At 40.2% G+C, this 27569-nt stretch overlaps 1 protein-coding gene across 1 annotated transcript in view; it reads left to right on the top strand.

Moving 5' to 3' along the window:
- Positions 1-27569, top strand: part of TEX15 (testis expressed 15, meiosis and synapsis associated) — a 48688-nt gene that overhangs the window by 18751 nt on the left and 2368 nt on the right. The window contains exons 3-7 of the mRNA XM_089488809.1: positions 1259-1424; positions 2161-2404; positions 6626-6772; positions 14093-14255; positions 18234-23833. Coding sequence (XP_089344935.1) covers positions 1259-1424; positions 2161-2404; positions 6626-6772; positions 14093-14255; positions 18234-23833 — 6320 coding nt within the window. The remainder of the gene's footprint in view (positions 1-1258; positions 1425-2160; positions 2405-6625; positions 6773-14092; positions 14256-18233; positions 23834-27569) is intronic.

Below are 27569 nucleotides of genomic sequence, written 5' to 3'. Positions count from 1 at the left end.
GTCTGTCCTTTCACTCTCTCCCAGGCCAGAAGATGACAGTTGGAAGGAGGGAGGGAAGGGCTCTTCCTCTTCAAGCCTGATGGTGTTGGGCCTGTCCTTTCGCTCCTTCTAAGGCCAGAAGATGACAGTTGGAAGAAGGGAGGGGTGGGCTCTTCCTCTTCAGGCCCGATGGCATTGGGCCTGTCCTTTTGCTCCCTCTAAGGCCAGAAGATGACAGTTGGAAGGAGGGAGGGGAGGGCGCTTCCTCTTCAGACCCGATGGCATTGGGACTGTCCTTTCACTCGCTCTAAGACCAGAAGATGGCAGTTGGAAGGAGGAAGGGGAGGGCTCTTCCTCTTCAGGCCCGATGCCCCATGGGCATGCGTGCCAATTTGTTTATGACGGCTTAACCTTCTGTGTAAGGTTAAAGCCATACATAGCACTCCTGTGTATGGTGCACGCTGTGCATATATTTTTTTCTTAGTATCTAAGAAGCCCTTCCAAGTCCCCAGTGACATTCTAATCTCACCCAGTTGACAATTTTTCATTCCCTAAGAGAAGCCAACCTTGAAATGGTTATTTTCCAGGCAGTTGAATATTCCACTCTGTTATACCCACTCAGTACAACAGTGTTATAGGCTTTGTGGTAGATATTAATTTACAGTGCAACAAAGATACTGTTGCAACTGGTGATTAATTACTATCTAAGAAGTCCTAATTTCTATAAGATTGTTGTTTTAAGGACCTCGTTAGAGTCATTCCTCCTGCCTAATCCTTTTGTTTGCCTTGACTATTATAGTACAGCCCCTGTATTTGCAGGGGATCCATTGCCATGATTAGCACAGATAAATGAAACTGCTCTTAACAGTGAAGATTTCTGGCAGAGGTTGACCATAGAGTCATATTAGAGCAATGGTTTCCAAACTTTGGTCCTCCAGATATTTTGGACTTTGGCTCCCAGAATTCCTAACTGATGGCCAAGCTGGCTAGGGTTTCTGGGAGCTGATGTCCAAAACAACTGGAAGACCAAAGTTTGAGAATCACTGTGCTAGACAACCTCCAGATGCTTAAAGAGATGGTCTCTCTAGGCATTTGCAGGTCCTCCAGCACCACTGTAGTCTGCTTCTGGAAGAGACAGAGTCATTGTGAAGATCCTGCAAATGTCTACAGAGACTTTTTTTTTACCCCAGACATGGGTAAGTGAAACTGCAGTTACTAGTAGTGGGCTGTACTCTAGATCATATTATATTTCTATTTCTCTCTTTCTTTCTTCATTTAGATTTTCTGACAGACTGCTCTGCCAATGACAGGGACTGCTATGATATTAAACAATGTCTGATTCAAAGCTGTTTCAACAAAGAATATAATTTTGAGGATTTATGGAAAATTGAGACAATAAAAATGGTCCAAAACAAACTTCTAGAGGAAAACTTTGCAGCAAAGAGGTAAATTATTTTTACATGACAATCCAATTTATTCATTAGGTTTTATAAAATTTGTATCATACACTTCTTACAAGAAAGAACATGATGTCTACTATGAAGTAGAGAGAAAACCGATAGTGACTTGCCCAAATCCGTCTCATGAGCTCTGTGGAAGAGTTGGAGCTTGAACTCAGATCTCCTCAGTTCTAGGAACTCAAAACAAGCATAGGAAGATCCCATTAAAGATGGATAGACTCAACCTAGGAACTGTTGCAGTCCTGAGCCTGCAGGATTTGAGCAGGGTTGTTGATAGGGTGATTTGGAGGTCTCTCATTCATAGGGTTGCCATAAGTTGAAATTGACTTGGTGGTTGACAACAACAAAAATGAGTGCAGAGGGGGAGATGGATTATGTAAGCCTAGAGGATTGCTCATGTAATGCCAAACCATTTCTTAGCAATGTGTGAACCAAGACACTGTTTGAGAGGTCTGTGGGCTGGGATGTGACAGCATCTAGGAGCATATATCTTTTGACCTACAATGGCTTGTACCATTGCAGTCAAGTTACATATTGAGGTATCTAATATAAGGCCCAGATAGTTATATTTTTCTTGCACATGACTATAGAAAAAATGTATTAATAAATATTATAAAACTGTTTAAGACTAAAGGATTTAGAATGAAATAATTATTGCTGTGGTTTATGTAATATATATGGCATTATTTGGATATAAGCATTATGTCTTTTTCATTGTTAGGACAAAATTGCGGGAGGAGGGCAAACAAGACAAAGAAATCTCTAGTTTTTTAGTGGCTTCTAATGACGAAGTTTCCAAAATTTGTCGAAGTGGACTGCATATTGGTCATTCCAAGAAACAACTCAAAATCATGAATGAACTTGGAAATCCACAACTTGGAGTGTATTTATTCAGATATGTCGATATTGCTCTGAACTATGCATCTAGCCACTCAACTCCTTTAGAAAATATCATCATTTTCAGGGTAAGTGAAATGTAAGGAAATTGGGGGTGCTAGATAAGTTTTATATGATTGTAGCAGGGTTCATTGATCCAAAGGTTTCAATACTGTGGAAGGAGGAACTAGTTTACACTACAAAAATAAAATGTAAGTATTTTAAAGGCAAAAAGTGTCCCTCCTTTCAAGATCATTTCACCAAGAAAACCCTCAAAAACCAACAACTAGAGAGGAGGAGGCCAGACAGAAATCGTGTCCAATAAATCAAGCATAGTTAGAACCAACACTACACATGTAATTGGAACATGGAACATGAGAAGCATGAGCCAGGGAAAACTAGAGATAGCAAAGAAGGAAATGGAACACACGGATATTGCAATAATAGGAGTGTGTGAGTTAAAAGGACAGAACTGAGTCACTTTAACTCAGACAATTATACAGTAGTCTATTTAGGAAATAAAAAAATTAAAAAAACAAGAAGAAATGGGGTGGCTTTCATAGAATCATAGAATTGGACGAGACCACAAGGGCCATCCAGTCCAACCCCCCTGCCATGCAGAAATTCACAATCAAAGCATCCGTGACAGATGGCTGTCCAGCCTCTGTTTAAAGACCTTCAAAGAAGGAGACTCCACCACACTCCGAGGGAGTTTGTTCCACTGTTGAACAGCCCTTACTGTCAGGAAGATTCTCCTAATAAATCTCTTTTCCTGTAGCTTGCATCCATTGTTCTGGGACCTATTCTCTGAAACAGCAGAAAACAAGCTTGCTCCATCTTCAGTATGACATCCCTTCAAATATTTAAACAGGCCTGTCATATCACCTCTTAACCTTCTTTTCTCCAGGCTAAACATACCCAGTTCCCTAAGTCTCTCCTCGTAGGGTATGGTTTTCAGACCCTTCACCATTTTAGTCGCCCTCTTTTGGATACGCTCCAGTTTCTCAACATCCTTTTTGAATTGTGGTGCCCATAACTGGACACAGGTGAGGCCTGACTAAGGCAGAATACAGTGGTACTATTACTTCCCTTGATCTAGACATTATATGTCTGTTGATGCAGCCTAGATTTGGATTGGCCTTTTTAGCTGCAGCTTCACACTGTTGACTCATATTCAACTTGTGGTCTACTAGGACTTCTAGATCCCTTTCACACATAGTTTCATTCAGTCAGGTGTCCCCCATCCTATATCTATGCATTTCATTTTTTTGCTCTAAGCGCGATACATTACATTTTTCTTTATTGAAATTCATTTTGTTAGCTTTGGCCCAGCTTTCTAATCTATTCAGATAATTTTGAATTTTGATCCTGTCCTCTGAGGTATTAGCTGTTCCTCCTAATTTGGTGTCATTGCAAATTTGATAAGCATGCCCCCTATTCTTTCATCTAAGTCATTGATAAAGATACTGAATAGCACTGGGACGAGAACAGAACCCTGTGGCAGCCCACTGGTCGCTTCTTTCCAGGATGAAGAGAAGCCATTGCTGAGCACCCTTTGGGTTTGGCAGGTCAAACAATTACAAATCCATTTAACAGTTGCATTGTCTAACCCACATTTTATTAGCTTGTTTGCAAGAATGTCATGGGGGACCTTGTCAGAGGCCTTACTGAAATCAAGACATGCAATAACCACAGCATTCCCTTCATCTACTAAGCTGGTAATTTTTATTTAAAAAAAGAGACCAGATTTGTCTGACATGACCTGTTTTACAGAAACACATGTTGACTTTTTGTGATTATGACATTCCCTTCTAATGGGCACAGACTGTCTGGTTAGTGATCTGCTCAAGATTAATTCTTGGTTTTGATGTCAGACTAACTGGACAAAAAATGCTAGGATTCTCTTTTCCCCCCCTTTTTGAAGATGGGGACAGCATTCGCCCTCTTCCAGTCTGCTGAGGTTTCTCCTGTTTTCTGAGTTCTCAAAGATTATTGCCAATGGCTGTGAGATTACACTTACCACCTCTTTTAATACCCTTGGATGTAGTTCATCTGGTCCCAGAGACTTACATTCATTTAGATTAACAAGGTATTCCTGTACTATCTCTTTATTTATTCTGTGCTGCATTTTTCCTTTTGTGTCCTCTGCTCCATTATCTTCAGGTTAGTACCCTTTGCCTTTTGTGAGAAAACTGAGGCAATGGAAGGTGCTGAGCAATTCTGCCTTTTCTCTGTCCCCTGTTAGCATTGCACCATCTTCTCCACATAATGGTCCTATCATTTTCTCCTTCTTCTTTTCGCTGCAAACATACTCCCAAAAGCCCTTTTTATTGTTCCTAACCTCTCTAGCAAGCCTGAGCTCATTCTGTGCTTTGGCTTTTCTGACTTTACCCCTACACATGCTCGCTATTTGTTTGAATTCCTCTTTGTTGATTTCTTCCCTTTTCCATTTCTTATACAAGTTCCGTTTAAAACTTAGCTCCATTGAAAGTTCTTTAGTCATCCATCCTGGTTTCTTAAGCCATCTCCCGTTTTTCCTCCTGATTGTAACTGTTTGAAATTGTGCTTTTAGTATCTCCCTTTTGAGAAACTCCCATCCGTCTTGAACTCCCTTCTCTTTTAGTATTTCTGACCACAGGATCAACCCCAGTATTTCCCTAAGTTTACTGAAATCAGCTTTCCTAACGTCTGTGTCTGACTGGCTTCTCCTTTCCACTGTATAACAAATTCCAGGAGAACATGGTCACTCCCACTTAAGCATCCCACCATTTGCACCCCATGAACCAGGTCATTCCTGTTAGTTAGGATCAGATCCATCCATCTTTCTTTTTTCTCTATCATTACCTTCATACGTCACTTTCATACTGCAGCAAAGGTTGCCAACTGCTGCAGGGCCATAGAGAAGGAGAAGGACAGGATATAATTTAAATAAATGAATAAATAAAATTATTTTAATCAAAATGTATTGTATTGTTGAAATGATGAACAGCAGTATCAGTGCACAGCAGAGCAGTTATACAGTTGGCCCTCAGTTTCTGTGGGGGATCCATTCCAGACCCACCCCAATCCACAGATACCAAAATCTGTGGATGCTCAAGTCCTGTTGTCTCCAATGGTACATCCACATGGCCATGTTGCCCTTAGGGACTACTGGACTGAAGTCCTCCCTCCCTCCCTCTCTCCCTCCCTCCTTCCTTCCTTCCTTCCTTCCTTCCTTCCTTCCTTCCTCTCTGCTCCCTCCCTCACACTCTGACGCTTCTGCCCCGAGCTTGGTTTCAGGGGTGGTTCAGAGGCGGAAGCAGGAGCCACATCAGCCAGAGAGAGATGGAGTTGGGGTTTGGGTCTCAAAATCCAGGACAGAACCTCCAGGCTCTGAAACCCAAGTCCTGGCTCCAGCTTCCTCTGGCCAACAGGGCTCCAGCCTCTACCTCCGAACCAAGCCCTAAACCAAGCCCGGGGCAGAGTTCTCAGAGGGTGAAGGAGAGGGAGGGAGGGAGGGAGGACTTTAGTTGTCCCTAATAGCAGCGCAGCATGTGCACACGCCGCCATTGGGGACAACATTGGGTGCTCAAATCTGCTGATAGCAAGTCTTCAGATACCGAAATCCCACTGTATTTTCAAGACAAAAAATTTTCAAAACCTATTTGAAGAGAAAGACTCAGACATTACAGTGTTCTCTGGAAGTCCTGATATATCCCAGTGAATACAGTGGGCTTACACTTAAGTAACAGTCTGCGAGATTGCAGTGACATAGGATATTTCTTTGGTACAGCTGTCTTTGCAGCTGGGACAGATTTTCTTGAAAGCATTCTTGGTATAGGATGCCATAACCAGGAATAATCAGACCCCATTGTTTACTGGTAAGAAATTTTGTACCTATATTCAGTTCATTAAAATGTTATTTTGGGAATGGAAAATAATCCTAACTACATTCTATTATTAAATATTTAAATTTTGCCTAAAACATATATTTAAAACTGGCAGTAAAATAGAAGGTGAAATGTTATATGACATTAAAAGCCTGAAAGAACACTTTTTGGGAGGGCCATAAAACTAAATATGAAAGTCACTGATCTTGCCTATTAGGAAGGAATTCCAAAGTCTAGCTGCTACTATTGAAAATGTTTTTTTCTAATTATTACAAATCTAGACTCTCCAGGTATATAGCTGCTTCTGAGATTGGTCATAAGTCACGACAGGTTCATATGAGAGAAAGTTGTCTGTTGGTTTTACTAGACTAGACTGCTAATTTTTAAATACAAAGTTATACGCAGTGTTGTTTTGTTTTGTTTTCCTCCCCATGTAAACAGGTTCTTTTAGGAAAAGTGAAAAGGGTTCAACCTCCTAAAGGCACAAAGAAAGTTGTTTTGGATCCAACACCAAATTTTGATTGCCATGTGTCCACGGTTCATCCTTCACTTAAAGAATCATTGGAGGATCAGGCCATTAATTCTTTGGTAAGCAACCTTAATTGTGTTAGAGATAACCTATTAAAATATAATATATTTCATTTTCCTTGTTTCTTGGAAAAGTTACTTTTCAGTCTGAAACTCACAGAATCTCCACCAGCTATTATCAGTAGCCAGCTGATTCTCTGTGTACTTCAGCCCACCAGCTACTGCCTGTAGACTAACGTTAAATTATTTCTGATATGTCAAATCCCATCACAACTGAATAGCAAACGTACTACCCCATGGTGGATCCAGAGAGCAACCAGCGTTAAGTCAAAACAAGTAAGTTTGGGGCGATGCAAATGGGCATGAAAGAGTGACCTGAGGACCGCAGTGACCACATGGCCTGCTCTTAAAATGGGCCACCCCGGTCACAACCAGGCAAGGCGCATATTTCCGCCACACCTTTTGCCAGCAGCTTTGGGCCACCTTTGGTGCCCTCAGAGTGGTTTCCGGCTGCTCCAGTTGTGTGTGTCTGTCATCTGCACGCCATGCCCCCAAATCGACCAGAAGCTGCTCCTTTTGGCCTGTCTGTTTCAGACCTATGTATGCTCTTCTCAAAAACAAGTTTATTTGTCAATTTATAGTAAATAGCACTTTCGAAAGAGAGTACAATTGAAAAATAATGAAAACAGAAGCTGCAGCAAAACTAAAGAACATGTATTCTCTATACTGTAGTAAAATATGATGGAATGCCTGGGGAAACAAAACAGTCATGTCTGGCACCAAGAAGACATCAGTATTGGTGGTTAGTAACTATATTGATTTGAACATGATGACAACAACTGTGGTTGGCCATGGATTCTGCATGTAGGAATTCAACCATCCATAACTTGAAAATACCCCCCTCCCCTGCCAAAAAAAAATCCAAAAACAAACCTTCATTTTGCCATTTTATATAAGGGACACCATTTAACTACACCATTGTATATAAGTATTCATTAATTTTGCTATCCACGGATATATGTGTGCCGTAGAACCAAACACTAATGGATTCCAAGGGCTCGCTATATATCTGGGAGGAGCACTCCATATTTGACTTGATATAACTGGGAAGGATCCCAGAAACAGATTTTTATAAAAGGTAGCAGGGTGGGCTTTGGTGATTCTAAGGCTGAAGGAAAGGCCACAAAGACTTCTGTCATGTAGTTGTTGTTAGTAGAAGGGTCCATAAATTATGTTTGAAATTTACTAACCAAACATTATTTCTAGCCAGCAAGAATATAGTAGACCACATTTCTTTTCAGCCAATAGGAGCTTACTTTTCCCACATTATTAAGGACAAGAAGCAGAGATTACTTTGTTCTCCATAAACCTGTAAGTTTCTCTGAAATTTAAACGATGCTACTGTAGCGCACACTTCTCTGGTAACCACTATATTTTTTTTGGATGACAGCACCCTGGGCCTTTTACCCCACCGGCGTTCCCAGGTTGACACAGGCCCTTTTAAAAGCCTTGTTTAAAAGGGCTTTATATTGGTAACATGGATGTAGATTCAAACTGCAGACAAGCTTTTGCTAAAATAATATCAAAACTTTATTAAACAGATGTTCCAAAAAAAAAAAGATATTGAAATATGTGTCAATAAAGCAGTTGTCGTTTCGTGCGCGTGTGCGACTTGTTTCAGTTGGTAAGTTTGCTTTCTTAGTTTTAATGTCAGTTTCCTTATACAACTCTCTTCAGAGTATCAGTGTTACTGTTCTCAGGGACAGTCCTTCTCCCGGCTTTCTTTTCCTCTCAGGCTAATTACATCTCCCACATGATATTTTCCTACATGATATTTCCCTCATTTCTGGACTTTACCCTCCCTGGGACCCCCAATAACCTGTCCCTCTCTGGACTCAGCAAGACCCTAACTGCCTTTCCAACTGTCACTAACGGAATTTTCATCTCCTCCCAGCCAGCATTCTATTGGCTGACGCCAGCTGACTTCTGATTGGCTGTTGCTAGCCTAGCCTAATTCTCTGCATACCTTCCCCCTTAAAAAGTTCATTGACACATAAGCTTCTTTTCAGGTGATGTGTGTCAATGAAAACTATTTTTTAAAATCAGTTACCGAATGTTATAGTTACCTTTCTATAGCAACACTGTGCATAACATTATATAACATTGGGCCGAATAGACAATACATTCTTAATACTTACTTTATACCAATGCTATACACATATATATTTATATATATACACACACATTCTTCTCTCATCTTACCCATCTGGCTGTCTTGACAAACTGTTGACCACAATATTATCTTTACCTTTTTACATATTTTTCATTATTGTGGTATTTATACCCCACCCTTCAGCCCTAAAGTCTATAAGAGCTGCTTACAATTATTATTTTTGATTAGATGGTTCCATGCCCTCAGGTTTACAATCTAAAAAGACACAACACAAAAGGAGAAGGGAATGGTGGTGATGAAAGGGATCAGGTCCAGCAGTTCTTCTTTCCCTCTGAGGCCTGGACCAAGGCAGATTGACGGCAGGGAGTGCTCTTCTTCTTAAGGATAGGTCCGACGGTGTTGGGCCTGTCTTTTCACTCGCTCCCAGGCCAGATGGAGTCAGAGCCATCTATCCAACTCTTCAGTAGGTAGTCCACCGACATCCTAATTGAACACACTGTACATCTCATCCCCCTTCCTCTTTGTTCCTCTAAATTCCTCCACCATCTCTGGTACCCTTGGAGGTTTGACTTTCTTAGGAGGCAACTTTATAGTATTTCCCTACAAACACCCAAAACTTTTACCTCAGGAAGAACTCTTACTATTTGTGCCTCAGCTGTGTGTTAAGGCGACACTTGGTTCTTAACAGCAACTTAGTGATTTCCTACTTTACACCAAACTTTTACCTCAGAAATTACTTTTCCAAGTTATTTTCCTAAGTGTGCTTTTATAGATGGAATGGCTTTTTCTCCTTTCTTCTCTGGTCCCCTACAATTACCTCAGCAATTTTGTCTCAGGGACTAAGTCTTAATCTTTTTCTCGAACATGTTCAGTTCCTGAGTCATCAACAAGACCCTAACTGCCTTTCCAACTGTCACTAACGGAATTTTCATCTCTAACCCTTCTGGGCTTCAACCCGGTTCCTCCCTGGGACCCTCAGTAACCAGCCCCTCTCTGGACTCAGCAAGACCCTAACTGCCTTTCCAACTGTCACTAACGGAATTTTCATCTCTAACCCTTCTGGGCTTCAACCCGGTTCCTCCCTGGGACCCTCAGTAACCAGCCCCTCTCTGGACTCAGCAAGACCCTAACTGCCTTTCCAACTGCCACTAATGGAATTTTCATCTCCTCCCAGCCAGCATTCTATTAGCTGATGCCAGCTGACTTCTGATTGGCTGTTGCTAGCCTAGCCTAAAACTGCCTGTTCTCTATAGGTACCACTTCCCTGACAAAGTCCACTCCAGCTGTCATCTGTTTGTGAGGGGCATGATAAAAGATGCTTGAAGGCAGAAGCTCCCCTTGTGCCCACCCCCCCAGCCTCCCTCAAAGAAATCTCTGTGTCTTTCTGTCTTCTCCGCAGCTGCTTCCTTTCACAACCAATCTTTTTGGGGTTTCTTTGTTTCCAGTCTATAGTCTATATATAACTATTGAGGACAACACAGGAGAGTTTGTAATTTAGGGAGGAGTGTTTAGAATTCTGACCAAACCATAGGGATGTAGCTAAGGCAGTTAAAGTAGAATCGTAGCACTATGAATGTGTAACATGAAAGGGCCCATGGGAAGAAAGAAGGCACCAAAACAATTGAGAAAAATAAAATGGAGATTTGAAATTGCTGGCTCCGTTCTCTTATTCAGTCGGATAATCAGTTTACAAATCAAAGATCCGATTGATTTAAAAAAAAATCTGTATGCAATTAGAACGAAGTGGCAGGAACTTATTGTCTATGTAGCCTTTTACAGGAATGTTTTCTCAGAATGAATGGTGACTAAGGGGCTCAAAAGACTGCCATTTTGGAGCGGCCTGCAGCCCCTCCTTTCCTCACCGGATTGGGGCCGTGGCAACTACATGCCGCGCCCTAGATCTGGTCTTTCCGTGGCCTTTTTCACAAAAAACAGCTCCTTTTTGCACAACAGAAAGGACACCCAAGCTGTGGCGGCAGCTGTTCTCCGCTTCTTCGGTGCAGCACATGTAAACGCTGCGCTGAAGGTGTGGCATGATGCTGTCCGCCATCTAGTGTGGCATAGGGGCAGAGTTGGGGCGGCCAGTGGGTGGTCGCCACACTCTCATTCTGCTCCTATGCCGGCTCTTTATGCTGGTCAGTAGAGAGCTTAAGTTCAGTAAAAGTTGTTGAGCAACAGCTTTTTCTGACTTCCAAGTGCTAGAAAAAGTTTTTTGGGAGAGCAGTACCTAGAAAAAGGAGCATAATTCTAAATTCTAAGGCACAATTCTACCTAGCATCAGAAAGGAATTGAAAAGGATCCAGCTAGCACCGACCCCACATTCTAAGACTCAGTCTCTCAGTCCTTAGTACTCCTACCTGCCTGTCATAGCTGCTTCTTTTTCAAATGCCTGACATACTTTTGTTACGGAAGCAACATTATTTATCAGAATTCAAAACACCTATTGTCCAGAATGTAGAATGTTCATAAACATCTGATGATGTCACAGCAGTTTGTCCGTGGCGACAGGCTCCCTAGAGACAGAATACAAACAATTTATCTTTATAGTGCCTCACTCTCCTGTGGATTTTTCTTTATTTTTATTGTTGTCCTTCAGAAAGATGCTCCTCTTAATATAAAATAGATAATCTACCTTAAATCATGTTTCATCTTTATGCTGTTGCTCTATCACGTATGTGATATACATACATGTTCTCAGAGATACATCATACATACATATACATCATGCATATAGTGGTTGGGTCTCCCATATGTGGAATTCTGAAATCCTCCAAAATTGTCCACAAAGGTGGGTGTGATTGTGACACTTTTGCTTTCTAACAGTTCAGCGTACACAAACTTTGTTTCATGCACAAAATATTTAAAATAGTATTTATAAAATTACTTTCAGGCTAAGTATATAAGGTGTATACAAAACAGAAACAAATTTAATGTTTAGAAATTTGGTCTTACCTGCAAGATATCTCATTATGTACAGTTGCCCCTTGGAACTTGCAGGGGATCTGTTCTGGACCCGACCCCCCCCCCCCCCCGCGAGTTCCAAATCTCACGCATATTCAAGCCCCATAGGTTTGAATGGGCGCATGCATGTGAGATGTGCACTGTGAGGGCGCGCCCCATTTAGGTTAATGGCGGTCCCCCCTCCATGGATTTTCAAGTCCGTGCATTTCAAGTCCGCAGACTTGGAGGGGCGGCTGTATATGCAAATATTCTGAAATCAAAAAAAAAAAAAAAAAAAAAATTCAAAACACTTCCAGTCCCAAGCATTTTGGATAACGTACATGTTATCATGCATATCATACATGAGTATAATATATGTGCTTGATTGTATACATAACATATATACATACACATTAGTAGCCTTGACATATGGTGTGGATTCTTTCTTGTAGTACACTTTGTTGTTTAGTGAAACAGTATGTTGCATATATGTTCAAAAACAAACCATATCTGCATGGTTTGTAAAAAGCTTACGATTGTTTTTTAAGGATATATGCTGCTTATATTTATATCAGCATTTTCAAAATCCAGTTTTAACCAGAAAGTGAATTGCAAATTAAGGGATAAGGTTGGAAAAGAAACAGGAGACTTGAGAGCTGAAAATATTACCCCCAATGGCAAGGTATACTGATTTTGTCAACAGGCACGGTGTATGTAAGATTGTGGTTCATATGGACTTCATATTTGCAAAACATCACAATCCTCTATCATTCTTGTGATCTGATGGTCTCTTCACAGGGATGATGAGATGTATATATCAGTATTTCAGTGACAATAGTTATGGCATGGAGTCTGATTACTTTCTAATTTGTATATATTTTAGAATGGCTTCTTCGTGTTTTTAGTAATGATTTACTTTAAAATTCATACAAGCAGTAGTAACAATTCTTTAATTTTTGAAAACTGTTTGGGACTAAGTTGTGAATTCCAAAAAGTGCTATATTGTGAACGCAGCTCTCTTTCTTTCTACTTCTGGGAAGATTGCCAATAAATACTGGGTTGTAGGAGAGAAATGCTATGTGGTGCAGTGGGTATAGATAAAGGTGAGGGTTAATTGTATCCTGGCCTTAGTGTTTTGAACAGGCAACTTAATTCTGCATTATAATTATTTATTCATTGCCAGCACTCCCTCCCAGCATGCACATTTATAGCTATATTGTTCCAAAGTTCAGGGAGCTTACAATTAGATATTAATACAGTCAGCTCTTGGTATCCATGGGGGATCTGTTCCAGAACACACATACACACACACACCAGATACCAAAATCTGTGGATACTCAAGTCTGCATTGTCCTCAGTGGCAGTGCAGCCATGTGGCTGCATCATCATTGCGGATAATGGGACTCAATGTTCCTTCCTCCCTCCCTCCATGGCTCTCACCAGCAGCAGACAATCAGGCAGCTGCCGCCGCCTCCACTACCTCCAATTCCTATTCCTCCTCCTGCCTCTCCCTCCTCCTCCTGCCTCTTCCTTGCTCTTTTTCCTCCTCTTCCTCCTGCCTCCACCACAGCTTACTTTTCATCCTCTTCCTGCCTCTTCCGCTTCTTCTCTTCTTTCTCCTCTTCCTCCCGCCTCCTCTGCTGCCGCTTACTCTTCCTTCTCCTCTTCCTTCCACCTCTTCCTCCTCCACTGCCTCTATCATATTGCGGGCTTGCCTCTGTCTTATTGCGGGTGCTTGAATCTGCAGGTGACAAGTCTGGATACAGAGGACAAATTGTAGATCAATGCAATAATCAATGCATTGAATGTTTCCGCAAAAACATTTCAATGGTATTTGATTTTGGACTTAGGGCTCGAACAGACAGGCCAAAATAAAGCTGCTTCGGATCACTTTGGAGGTATGCTGTTTAAATGACACACACATCTTAAGAGACCAGAAGCTATGCCAAAGCTGTGGTCCAGTCCTTAGGACTGGAGCATGACATTGGCGTGGCTTCCGGCCTCTTAGGACACATGCATCATTTAAACAGCATACCTCCAAAGTGACCCAAAGCAGCTTTATTTTGGCCTGTCTGTTCAAGTCCCTAGTTTTGTATGGTTATATAAATGGAGAGGGAGATTTCATTTAAAAGTGGGTGTTTTGCAAGTCATTTTCCCCTGAAATTTGGTTAAAACTTGAAAATCAAATATTTTCTGTGGTCTGTGCATAAATGTAAATCTCAATTAATTCAGCTACTAACATTCTTGTAATGTTTTTACATTTGTAGGTATACATATATGAATATGATGAGCTTTTAGTGCCTATGAAAAAGCCTAGGCAGTGCCTGCCGTACTGTGTCATAAAAGTTAAATATGTTAATCAGAAGACGTGGGCTGGCTCTCCTGTACCATCTTTGAATTGTAGACCTAAAAGGTTGCCTAAATATGTGGGTAAGCTACATTTATGAATGAACATCCCATGCTCTTACCTTAATATTATCATTATTTCACCTGTCTCCTGCTATCCCTGCATTTTATGTGATAGTTGTCTGGAACAGTATTTTGTGTCTGGCCACTGAGTTCAAATTCATATTTTGTATGACGCATAGTTTCCTTAAGTCTGTGCTTTACAGCCCACTCTCTGCTTGTACTTGTTTTCTATAACTCCTTTCAGCCCACTCTCCTGCTTAGTCAGTTGTTTCTCCCATCTCTTTTTACTAACAGAGTCTGTGCCTACTGTCTGCTCTTGTCTGTTCTTGCTATTATTCAGTTCTTGATCCCCTGCTTATAGACTGGACCTCTCTAGTGTTGCTGACACGCTGCTGCTAGAAGTTGGCTCATACTAATAGATATCAGTGTGAGAGAGAATTGAGCAGAATCTAGAAGCAGCAGTGAGCAGAGAATATCATTGTAGGATTTGGCAAGATGAGTATCCCCCTTCAGGATCCATTCTTCTCCCTTTCTTATTGTTTTCAACCCATTTTGAGCCATTCTCTCAGGAATTGTCAGGAATTTTCTTAGCGAAGGATCACCCGATTTATATTTTATATATTCCATCGTCGACATCAAACCCAACTCCGATTCCTGCAGTGATTTTGATTCAGTTGACAACATTGCTACCTCAAGCTGCGCCTGCTTATACCACCGTGCAGGCCCCTAAGCTTTCTACTCCTGCCATTCCTCCGCAGTCGACCGAAGAGTTAGCATACGACACCGAGTTGTCACCAGGCTTGCCTACCCCTGTCATCGCGTCATCTCAAGAGGAAGTTGAAGATACCATACCTCAATCACCTTATGAGGATGTGCAGCTCTTCTTTGATGTTGTCCGGAGAATGGCCCAAGCCATAGGTCTGCAAGGCTCCTCCTAAACTGGCAAGGGATCCTGTCTTTCAAATTGTTTCACTGCAGTTCCACCAGTGGTCCGGCCCTTTTTGGCTTCACTGTCTGATGTCATGAATCTCTCTTGGACGAAACGTCTTCGGTACTGCCTGTAAGACCTTTATAAGGTTCAGCTGGACTTTACATCTTTACCCATCCTACTCCAAATTCACTGGTGGTTGAATCTACATCTAGGTCTTCAGGTAAGGTACACTCTGCCCCAGTTGACCAGGAAAGTAGACACCTTGACATCTTTGGGCATTACTTTTATTCTTTAGCTGCACTGTCTGCCAAAGTTGGTAAAATGCAGGCTTGCATGGGTGACAATCAAAAATTCCTATGGGATAAAATGGCAGCTTTTATTCCATTCTTGTGTGAGAAACAGAAGGCAGCTGCCCTAGATTTCTATACTGAGGCCCTGTTTTTGGTGAACCAACAAATTCACGCTGCTAGGCACTTGGTTGATTGTGCTACCACCCAAGTTCAAGATGGTGACCCTTCAATCCATCCTTTCCTTCCTTCATCGTGGGGATTGGTTCGCATCAATTGACCTGAAAGATGCTTACTTTCACATTGCCATACAGCCTCAGCACTGTAAATTTGTGTGTTTTGCAGTATATGGAGATCTCTTTCAATATACCGTCCTTCCCTTCAGCCTTTCTACAGCCCCTCGGGTGTTTATGAAGTGCATGACAGTGGAGATCTCCCATCTGCACATTCAAGGGATCAAGATTTTTTCCTTTTTGGACAATTGGCTGCTGGCGTCATACTCCTGCACACAGTTGTTCCGAGACGTCCACACTACTCTCTCTTCTCACCAACTTGGGTCTTACAGTGAATCCCTCCGAGTCTATCTTGGAACTGGTCAGGGTGATACAGTACATAGGAACATCTCTGGACTCTATTATAGCTTGGGACTACTTACCAACCAGAAGGGCAGAAGCCCTCTGGGCCCACCTTCGATCTGTTCTCTGCATGGACTATCCCACAGCGAGAGACATCCAACGTCTTCTAGACCTCATGGCATCTATTATGGCTGTAACTTACCTGGAGCGCCTCAAGTTCCTCCCGCTGCAAGAATAGTTTCTTTTTTCAACTATCTCAACGACAGTTAGTCCAAGAGACTGACACTCCCTCAATCTCCAGAACCCTCCAGGATGGTCACCACAGACGTATACATGACGGGTTAGAGAGCCCACTACAAAAACTTCTGGAGATGCACATCAGTGCTCTAGAGCTTCTGGCTGTCATCAAGGCTTTTCGGGCCTTTGATGACCACCTTCATCATAGAGTTGTCCAGGTGGTAACAGACAATACCATTACTGTCAACAAACAAGGTGGGACTCACTCCTCTGTGCTTCTTCACCTTGCGCAGCAGTTTTGGATGTGGTGTCATTACCGCTTCATCCACCCAGTAGTGGTTCATGTGGCTGGCAGGAACAATGTCCTAGCAGACTCTCTCAGTCAGGACAAGACTCTCCACCATGAGTGGGCTTTGTCACAAGAGGCATTCCATCTCATCACCTTTCTTGGACTTCTTTGCTAATCCAGAAAACACACAGTGTCTGATATTGTGACTGAAATATAGAGAAATTATATAAATTCCCCAATAACTAAACAAGAGGTAGAAAGAGTAATACAAGATTTAAAAAGGATTAAATCTCCTGGCCCAGATGGATTCACATTTATATTTTATAAAACTTTAAAAAACAAATTGAGTGAATGTATGACTAAAATTTACAATGAAATATTGGATAATAAAGGAATCATAGAAACATGGAAATTATCTGAGATTATATTAATACTTAAGCCCAATAAAGATCCAGCCAACCCTGAATCTTATCATCCTTTCACATTAAGCAATCAAGATTATAAATTTTTATGAAAATTTTAGCTAATAGATTAGAAGAATACTTACTTTAATTAAAGAAGAACAATATGGATTTGTGAAAGTGAGGTATATTCAGGAACCAATAAGGAATATATTTAATATATTACATCATGCTAAACAACAACAGAATAAATTAGCTTTGACAAAACTAGATGTTTTCAAAGCATTTGATTTAATAAATCATGAATATCTTTATAAAATTTATAGGGATTTTGGACTAGGTGAAACCAACCACTTTGCTGATGGCATCCAGCATCCCTGAAAGAACTGGCAGAACTGGGCCATTGAACAACTATTTATATCCAGAACAAGGGGTGAAGCACACCAGCAGTTTGGAGCAGCCTGTGGCTTCTCCAATCCCAATCGGCCCCCAATCGGCATGGGACTACAGTGACAGGACGGCCTGCTCCGAAAGCGAGCCACTGCTGTGGTCCTAAAAGGGCAACCAGCAAGGAACGGATTTCCCCCGCTACTTCAGGTGGCCCCAGAGCGGCTTCCAACTGCTCTGGGGGTGTGCATCATCTGCATGCATCACCCCCAAAGTGTCCAGAAGCCCACTTTCTGGTCTGTCTGTTTTGGGCCAATGCCCATTAGAAGAGACAAATGAGAAATACTAAGGTAATAGACACGTAGGGAGATTGTATTCTATTCTTTTTCTTTCAGTCAGAATTTCTCCCTTATTAAAAAAATAAGCATGGGGAAAGATAGGATAACTACAGTTTGATCACTGTGTTGTATAGCTGTTCAAACTGAATGAAATAAGCATCTGTACTGAATGTCTAGTATGAAAACAGCCCTTGCCTTTGAGTCTTTTCCTTCCTTCTTGTTTTATTTTGCCTATTGAACTCTGTCCCTAGGTCTGTGTAAAGTTATCTTCCATCCAAATTCAGCAGGATGTTGAGAGTATTCAAGAGTTGTGTTTGTTACTGTTTTTTAAACTAACTGTTAATATTAGTCATACTAATACAGACTTGTCTCCATAAGTTTTCTTTGTTTGGATGTTGGAATGTTGATGAACAATATTTGATGGTTCAGGCACTTGGTCAATCTTTGGGGTAATATTACCACTACTGCCACTTGGCTGACAGTATTACAGTAGCAATTATTCATAATAGATTTTGTCATGGATAATGCTTTCATCTCTTCCTTTCTGTTCACAGGAAGAAGTCTCCCGCTGGAAAACTGTACAAGAGTAACAAGGCTAGGTAAAAGTCTTATCTATGAACATTTCAGGAAGCCTATAGAGAGCAATGCAGAAGACTTGGAGAATAGCTCACCTGCAGAAGTTTCTTCTTCTGGAAGAATACAGAATTGGAATTGGTCTCCAATTCAAAACCAGTACAGAAAAGCAAAACATAACTCATCTACAAGATGGGATTTAGCAACAAACGAACAAACACTTCAGGGAACACCTGCTTTCTCTGATAGTGCCTTAAGTACTGTAACTACTTCAAGATTTATCAAGGATCCAAGGTTAGCCAGAAGGGAACAAATCCTGGAGGAGCAAAATGGAGAGGGAGCTTTTCATAAGAGTTCACAGTGTGAGAAGGAACTGGAATATAACCTGGAAATGCAAATATGTGCTTCTCTTGGCATGCCCTATTATGTACCTGAGGAATTTTTTCTGCCTAATTCCAGGCACGCTTTTATGCAAGGGCAGTATATGACGGAAATGACATGGAACGAAAATACTTCAGAAAAATATTTTTCACCACATCTGTTAAACAGTGAACAGGTGTTAGGTAATATAAACAAAGAAATTCTGGCTTCTCAGAACACTTATACCAATCCTTCTTTGGAAATCTGTCTAAATCATCATTCTTTCAAATTGAAGGACAGCAAAAACGAACGTTCAGTTAGAAGCACTGGAGACAATATCAGAGGACAGAAAGGAATTAAACATTCAGAACTGCTCTCATCACAACTCAGCTCTTCTAAAACCATAAATAATATGGGGATACTTCAGGATTCTCAAATTGGTAACAAAGAACATGAACGTATAATTGAACATTGCTCAGATGATCTTGATAGAAAATGTATTGTAAACAATTGGACTTCATCAGAGGGAGAACACAGTGCTGAAATTTACAGTATCCAAGATAATGCGTTACAGCCTGGATTTTCTGAAAAAATTAATCTTTCTGAAAACATTTTGAGAGAAGTTTGTACTGAAGAGAAATATATCTGTGAAAGATCTTCAGATAAAATGAGTACAGAGTATTTTGAACAAAATAAGCTTCAAGCAGTTACACAATCTGAAAAATCCAGTACAACTGAAGACAATAAAAAGACTGAACACATATATTCAGCATCTGAAAGCATAAAACCAGCCATAGGTGAAAAGAAAGAACAGGTAGTAAACAAATTAAAAGAGAGTTCTGGCAAAGAAAGTATTAGCACTTTAGATTGCACTGGGTTTTTGAATGAAGGTTCTGAAATGTTGAGCAAAACCTTTTGTAGAGAGAGTATTCCAGAAACACGTGAGCAAGTTTTAGAGGCTAAATGTAAAGATGTCCAAGATTTAAAAGTTACTAGTGAGATTAAAGATGCATTGGAAGGATATAAGAAATGTTTTTCAGTACCACAGAAGTCATGTCATCATGAAAGCATGATTGGTGAAGCAAAAGAATATCATTACTTAGAAATGCGTATGGAATGGAATAATCTGTTTCGAAAGCCCAATTTGAACACAGATATTCCAGGAAACCTCTCTGTGGATGAGAATGGAAAAGCATATTTACATGAGGAAAATTCTGGTGTGGAAAAAATGGACACTGACTCATTTAATACATTTGTGTATCCTGATTTAGAAATTACAGTAACGGGCTTATTCCAGTCAAAATTGAAGAACGAAATGGAGAAATGTGTATCTAAATATCCAGGACAAAAAAAGAGGATTAAATGGTCAAGAGACAGAACAATGGAAAAATATAGAGAGGGTCAGAAAAATTCTAAACTTCATTACACCAAAAAAGAACGTTCATCAGAAACATTTTCTTCATTGTCAAAGAGACAATTTAATAAAATTGTGCAGTCCGAAAAGCACATTAGGAATATTTTGAATACACTTAGCAGAGAAGCATTATTATCTAAAAATAAGCATCTAGCTCAAAGAATAGGTGGAGCATTATTTCACTTAAGACATGCTCAAAGGACAGTTCAGTGTTTAAAAATGAGAGCAAAGACTAGAAAGAAAAAATCAAATGATTCATCAAAAATAAACAAAATCATAAACAATGGATCATTACCTTCAGGTTCTTTTGTAACTTCTGATTGTCTTTCAGATATGCCTTGTAGCAGTGACAATGTGAGCAATGTAACAATAACAGAAGTTGAAAGAGTCTCTGACGAATCTCTTAATACTGGCAGTACTAATACATCTCTTAATAATGAACACATTATGAGTGATGAGCACAGTTCTGTAAAATTCACATCTAGAAATGTTATGAAAGATAAAGTAACTACACCTATGGGATATATAAAGCAAAGTTTGACCTCTGAAGATAATAAATGTACAAGTCCCAGTACTGCAAACCATTTGAATTCATCTATTGTAGGAAAGGAGTTAGTTGTCTCTCATGTAGAGGAAAGAAAAAGTGAAGGCATTTCTGATAGGAAGATGGATATTGATAGATTTGCCACTACAATTCATACATCTTTAGAATCTTTTGTGGAGGCAGATGTTTTTAAACCAGATGATACATCTAAGTTATCTCCCAATTTTCTGAAGCTTGAAAATGATTTTTCTAGTGAAAATGGAGTTATGGAAATACTCCCAGCCAAAGAGAACATAACAGCAAGCATTAGCACCGAGAGATACTCTGTTTCATCAGCATTTTTGCATGCAGCAGAAGAGAAACACGATGCCAGTGTGTCTCAGGTTCAGTTAACTCCTCAAATGCATGATACCGGATTATTGTCTTTGAATACAAGATCAAATAATTCATCAAATAAAATTTCAGAGGAGAATTCTGAAAAGATAGTGGAATCTTTCACTGGACAGAAGCAAGAGGCAGATTCTCACAGTAAAGATATATTTTTTAAACCAGAGGTTTCTTGCTCCAGTAAACTTAGCGAAAAAGCTGGACAGGAATTGTATACTGCTGAGTACAAGAAATGTACCAAATCTGTCAAATCAACAAAGTCCGTGAACCAACCAGAAAATAACACAGAGAAAACTTCATGCAGCGATTTTCTACCATTTTCTGTATCCTTGGCAGATAATAATTTGTCTCTATCAACTCCTAGTTATGCATTACAGGGGCATGAAGGGAGGGAAACAGCCTTCTTAAAAACAGAGGACGATTTTTCAAATCTAGAGCAACATGTCATAAATGACATTCTGGTGAAGCCATTAATTAAGACAGATTTAGACCAAAAAAATGTGATAAATGCAACTCACGTCACACTGTGTAAGGAATCCACATGCAGTCAGACGTCCTCAGACAGTAGTACCAGACCTAGTTCAAGCTTACTAATAAGAAATTTTTCCGAACAAGATGTTGAAGCAATTACAGCAATCTCCCCTTCAGCTTCTGCCTATTATGATATTAAGTCAGCTAAAACAAATCAAAATATTACATCTTCTATGACTGGACTAAATAAAAACACTTTTTCAAGTGAACCTTCTAACAACAACACAGACCTTAGTAGTCACTTTAAATCTACACAAATAGAAACTGAATTAAAATCAAGTATTTTTAAAATTAAAATTTCAGATATCTTGCGAAAAGCAGATGAAACCTCATCTTTGCACTTGTTACACGAACAGATTACATTTTGTAAGCATATTCTTCCTGTTTTCATCGAAGCCTTTCAGGAACAGCAAGGTTGCTCTTTTGAACATGTTTTGGTTTCTAGGGAGATACTTGAGAGTGCTGGAAGAAACCTACAACCTTATCATAAATTAAATCCTTGTGCTATAGAATCTTTGGTTGAACTACAAATTATAATGGAAACAACTGAGTTCATTGAAAATAAAAAAAGACTTATAGAAGGTAAGCCAACTTTCCGAAGCTTGCTTTGGTATGATAATTCCCTCTGTACTGAGTTGTTTGGTGGGCAGACAGGTTCACAACAACAGTCAAATTTCTACCCTGCTTTTCAGAGCAGATTAAAATACAGTCCTCTTAGTGAACTGCAAAGCTACCATAGACACCTAGTAAATGTCTTTGAAAACACAAGATGGGAAGGTAATTCTTACTATATTTTCTTGAAGTCAAGACGAGAAATAGAAGAATGTGAAGCAGCAATAAAAAGTAATTCTAATTTCTCTGATTTTTTTCTTTCTGTACCATATGTTTGTGGAGCTAACTATGGTGATACTCTGGAGGATTTGGAAGATACAAGAAAAAATACAATGCATTTAATAAATTTATATAAAAGTTTTCCAGGCATTAATTTGAGTGCTGAAAAAGAAGACCATCTTTGGGTTATAATGGAAATTATTGCTACAAAGGTAAATTTTATAAGGACCTGTGAAGAGGTTAACATAAAAACATCACTTTTTGGCCTTGAGCATATATTTTTTGATACAGCTAAAAGTCTTCTTTGGGAAGAGACAGTGAAATCCATAAATGGAAATTTAAAAGATGGACAAATGGTCAACAAAGCTGCCCTATCTAAGTTCTATGAAATATACGAACATATGATAGAACACATTACAAAGAAATCTGCACAGCAGTTATGTATTCATGAAAAGACAGATGGACAACAAAAGGCAAACTGTTGCATTACAAATTCTCTCATATTGCCACATGATAGTTTTTACATTGGAGAAATACTGGATGAAGCACAGTCTGCAAACATTGAAAGATTACAGCATCTTATGTGTATATGTACAGAGCACATGGAAATGCTGAAAAAGTATTTTCAGATTTTACAGGAAGAGGATGTAAGTGTATTGATCACAAAAGAAAATGTATTGGGATTTATGAAAAGTGGTGGCATAAGCACTGTCATTTTAAAACCAGAAGCTGTTGAGGTTTATACTGAAATGGCAATGATATACGAAACAGTTGTTTACCTGAAAAACGTAATAGCAAGAAAAGTAGATAAGCCAAGATTTCGGAGTTTATTGTATTTTGAATCCTCACTTGCACCTGAACTTTTTCGGTGCCAAGAAAATATGTCGTCTTTTGCTTATCAGAAAGACAACATTTTAGAAAGTATAGAGTCCTCCATTTCTGAACTTCAGAATGACATAAATGCTATTTATGACTCTTCAGAGAATTTCAACTGCCTATATGCACTTCATCTTCTCACAAGAGAGCTTGCAGAACTTACAGAAACTAGAAACCTGCTAAAAACATCTAAATCTCCCATCTCCTTGTGTGTGAACCTGATACCATATACCATAAGTTTAAATTATGGAAGTACTATTCGTGAATTAGAATGCAACTACAATCAGTTTTCTTCACTTCTTGACAAATTAATGATAGGTGAAAGGAAGGATTTGGGGAAAATGGCACACATTGTGAAAATCATGAAAACCATTGAGCACATGAAGTTTGTCTGTTCTGAACAGGGAAAATCACCTCTTCTTCTAGCTATACATCAGATGATTAAAAACTGGAGAAAAGCATGTCAACTTAAAAGGAAGGACATGAAAAAAAATGTGGATGACAGTGAAGGACATAGCACCAAACAAAACTATCTGCATTCCCAAGCTCAGTACAAAAGGCCTGTTGATATAGCTTTAGAAGGCAGCCTCTGTTCATCTGAAGAAAAGAATGATTTCTCCCAGAGTAAAAAGAAAAAGGTAGGCTAGTTCAGCACTTCATTGTAAAGTAGTGAAAAGTGATAAAAAATTGTATTTGGTTTTAAATTATGTGCCCTTTATTTGGTTTTAAATTATGTGTCAAGAGCAAACAAAAATTGAGATTGTAAATCCAGCTCTCTTATCAAGTACTTTGGAGCTGAACTGCATCAGAAACAAAATTATTATTTCTCTTATTTATTTTACACTGAACAAAACTTAATAATTAGAAGTAACAGTGCCATGGGCGTTTGTAATTTTCCTTGACAATTCAAATGACAGAAACATTGTCTTTCTTGAAAGCTAACAGCATCATTCTTGATTCATGTTAGTTGTATCTCATTGGATACAAAACATTTTGTTGCATATGAATGAAATTGACAACAAGGCAGGAGGACTATTATTTAAAAACGTGAATCTCTGCAATTGCCCGAAACAGATGGCCAAAAGTGCCATCTTCAGACTGCATTGTAGGCATGGCGTTTATACGGCGCATGCCTCAAACGTGTCCGGAAGCCGCACCGAGCCTGCACCAACCTGGAAGAGCTGACACAAAGGGAGAGGCTAAAAGCTGCACCTACCAGTGGCTGGGTTAAGGACTGTGGTGGTGGCCCGAATCAGGCCCAAACCTATATTATTGCCACAGTCCTGGTGCTACTGGGGCAGGAACAGCCTCTGGCTGCTCCTTTTGCCCCATCTGTCTGACTCCTGGGTTAGATATTGTACACCAGGAAATTTTTAAAATTTAATCTTGCAAAACCATAGTAATATTTCTGATGATGGTCTTGCTTTAATAACCACTAGGGTAGGTTAGAAAAAAATTCATTCATGAGGCAGTTTGCTTTGAGACAAGTCAAAGTGGATAATCCCAAAGGCTCAGACTTTTTATATACTCTCAGAAAGCACAGTATAAGTTTACTAAGGGCTGGAACAGACTGGCACAATACATCGACTTCATGGGGGTGGGGTGTACAGACGCCACACGCCTTGAAGCCAGCGTTAGACCATATGCCCAACCAGACGGTGCGCAGCGTTGTGGTGCTCCAGCAGCACAGCGTTCATACACCGCTCGCAGCAGGAGCACTGAAAAGGTGGCACCTTAGATGAAAAGCCATCCTTTTTCTGGCGCAAAAAGGAGTGGCATTTTGCTACCTCTTTTTGTGCCAGAAAAAAGCCAGAGTGTTGCCGTGATATGCGGTTGCCATGTCACCTACCCAGCTCTTTTTAGGGGTGGTGTCACATCTTTCTTTTTCTTTCTTTCTTTCTTTCTTTCTTTCTTTCTTTCTTTCTTTCTTCTTTGTATTTGATTGAACCATTTTATATCCACCCTTTTGGACCCATAATGTCATTCCCAAGCAGTTTGCAGTATAATTATAAGAATTTTTTTAAAATTAAATCTGAATCCAGAAACACTAGCCAGATAAATGGGGTGTGGGGGGAATTAAAAGAAACCAGATGTTGTAATAGTCAGTTGGTAATGCCAATAAAGAGAGCACCAGTTAGGCCTCCCAGAATAGGGAGTTTCATAATGTGAACTCTGTAAATGTAAAGGATTATGTCTTGGTCAAATCTTGAGTAACAGAATCCAGACCAGGACTCCGACAATGGCAGTGAGTCGGCAATCTCATGTGGGAAAAGCCATTTCTAATGTTCTTCCCCGGCGCAGTTAGCAACCAGCTAAAAGCCCAAAATTACCACCAATGGATTTGGCTTGGAAACAATTCAGAAGCTAGTATAAGTTGAACAACACTGAAGTTATAATATTTGATAAATCCATTTTAAGAGAGAACACGGGTTGTCTTATTTTGCAGTAGTTGCATTTTATAACAGTTCAAAAAGCCAGTCCCATGTGCTTTGGTTTCCAGTTATCTAACACAAATATGACTAAGGCATGTGTGGCAGTAGCCAAATCTGTCTTTCTTAGCAAAGGGCAGAGTTGGCAAATTGGACAAAAGTAGTTCCTGCCTAATTAATAAATTGCAATATTCAAAGGCAGTGACACCTCAGCCAGAGCTTAGAACATGATCCTGGGTTGGCTGTCTTATTGATCATCCGTATTTCTGTCTTATAGGATCAGAAAAACTGCAAAAGTTTTAATCTTAGCACCAGTCCAGAAGATTTTATGTACTCTATTAGTACTGAAAGCTACTAATAGTTCTAGTAGTGCCCGAGCAGGTTCACACCCAAAGTAGAGATAACACCACCACCACCAGCCAACCAGGTCCTAAACAAACCCAATGATACCAGACCTCTACAGGTACAGAGGGCATCTCCAGCACTTCTTTCAAGTGTGGGTGCAATCCATCTCAGACAGATGGATTTTGGATACCACCAAAGAGCCACTCCCTCTTCATGTGGTCTCTCCCACTTCAAAGAAGGCAGAAAAGTGCTGTTTTTGCAATCGGGCCATAATTCACTTTCTCAGCATAGGAGTGATAGATTCCATTCTGCTACAGCAAAGATTCTTGGACTCCTACTCCATATTCTTTATAGCGCAAAGAGAGCCAGCAATTGAAGGACCATCTTAGACCTAAAAAGGGTGAATCACAGCCTCAATAAGAGAAAATTCAGAATGTCAGAAAGTTCAGAAAAATCCATCCTGGATCTTCTCCATTAGGGAGACTTCCTCTCATCACTGGACCTCCAGGAAACCTACCTTCACATTCTAATCAGCCCCAAATGCAGGCAGTTCCTCTATATCAACTATGCAGGATCTCACTACCAGTTCAAAGCTCTCGTATCTCGATTCTCATCTACCCCCATGGTCTTTCCCAAAATAATTGCGGCCCTTGTGGCACACCTGAGATTTATTTATTTATTTATTATGCTGCCTTTCTACTAGAAAGGGACCCAAGGGAGCTCACAAATAAAAACTCTTATTTATTACAGCTTATTAAAATAAAACAATTAAAACATCACATAAAAGCAATATAAAATTACAAACATTAAAGCCACCCCATATAGTACACACCCCATATAAAAAAGCCATCTTATGATTACACATTAAACGTCTGCCTGAATAAAACCGTTTTTGCTAGCCGACAGAAAGTTAGCCTTGCTTCCCATGGAAGGGCATTCCAGAGGGTGGGAGCAGCCACCAAGAAGGCTCTCTCCCTTTTCCTCACCAGGCAAACCTGTGACGGTGGTGAGACCAAGAGAAAGCCTTGTCCTGAAAATCTTAGGGCTCTAGCAGGCTTGTACGGGGAGATAAAATCTCAGTCTGGACCTAAGCCATGTAGGACCAGCATTTTGAATTGTACCCTGAAACAAACCAGTAGCCAGTGGAGCTGTTTTAACAAGGGAGTTATATGCTCCCTATAACTGGCTCCAATCAGGATTCTCACTGCAGTGTTTTGCACGTGCTGAAGTTTCCGAACAGTTTCCAAAGGCAGCCCCACATAGAGCCCGTTACAGTAGTGCAAATGGGATGTAACCAAAGCATGTGTTACTGTAGCCAGATCTGACGTCTCAAGGAACGGGCTCAGCTGGCACACTAGTTTTAACTGCAAATGCACTCCTGGCCACTGCTGAAACCTAGGTATCCAGGCTCAGAGCTGAGTCCAGCAGAACACCTAAGCTGCGATCCTGAGATTTCATGGGGAGTATAACCCCATCCAGCACAAGCATAGTCTCTATTCTTCTTCATGGTCTCTGCGAATCACATAACTAGGCTCTTCTATGCTTGAGCAGAGCTGATTGGAACCTTAGAGGCATTTTGGCGGTAGCCCAATCCACTCCC

Source organism: Sceloporus occidentalis, unplaced genomic scaffold (genome assembly GCF_023333645.1).
Source record: "Sceloporus occidentalis isolate IW3139 unplaced genomic scaffold, rSceOcc1.0.p SCAF_1, whole genome shotgun sequence".
Taxonomy (NCBI): domain Eukaryota; kingdom Metazoa; phylum Chordata; class Lepidosauria; order Squamata; family Phrynosomatidae; genus Sceloporus; species Sceloporus occidentalis.
Note: the sequence above shows the minus strand (reverse complement) of the source record. Positions and strands in the feature narration are given on the sequence as shown.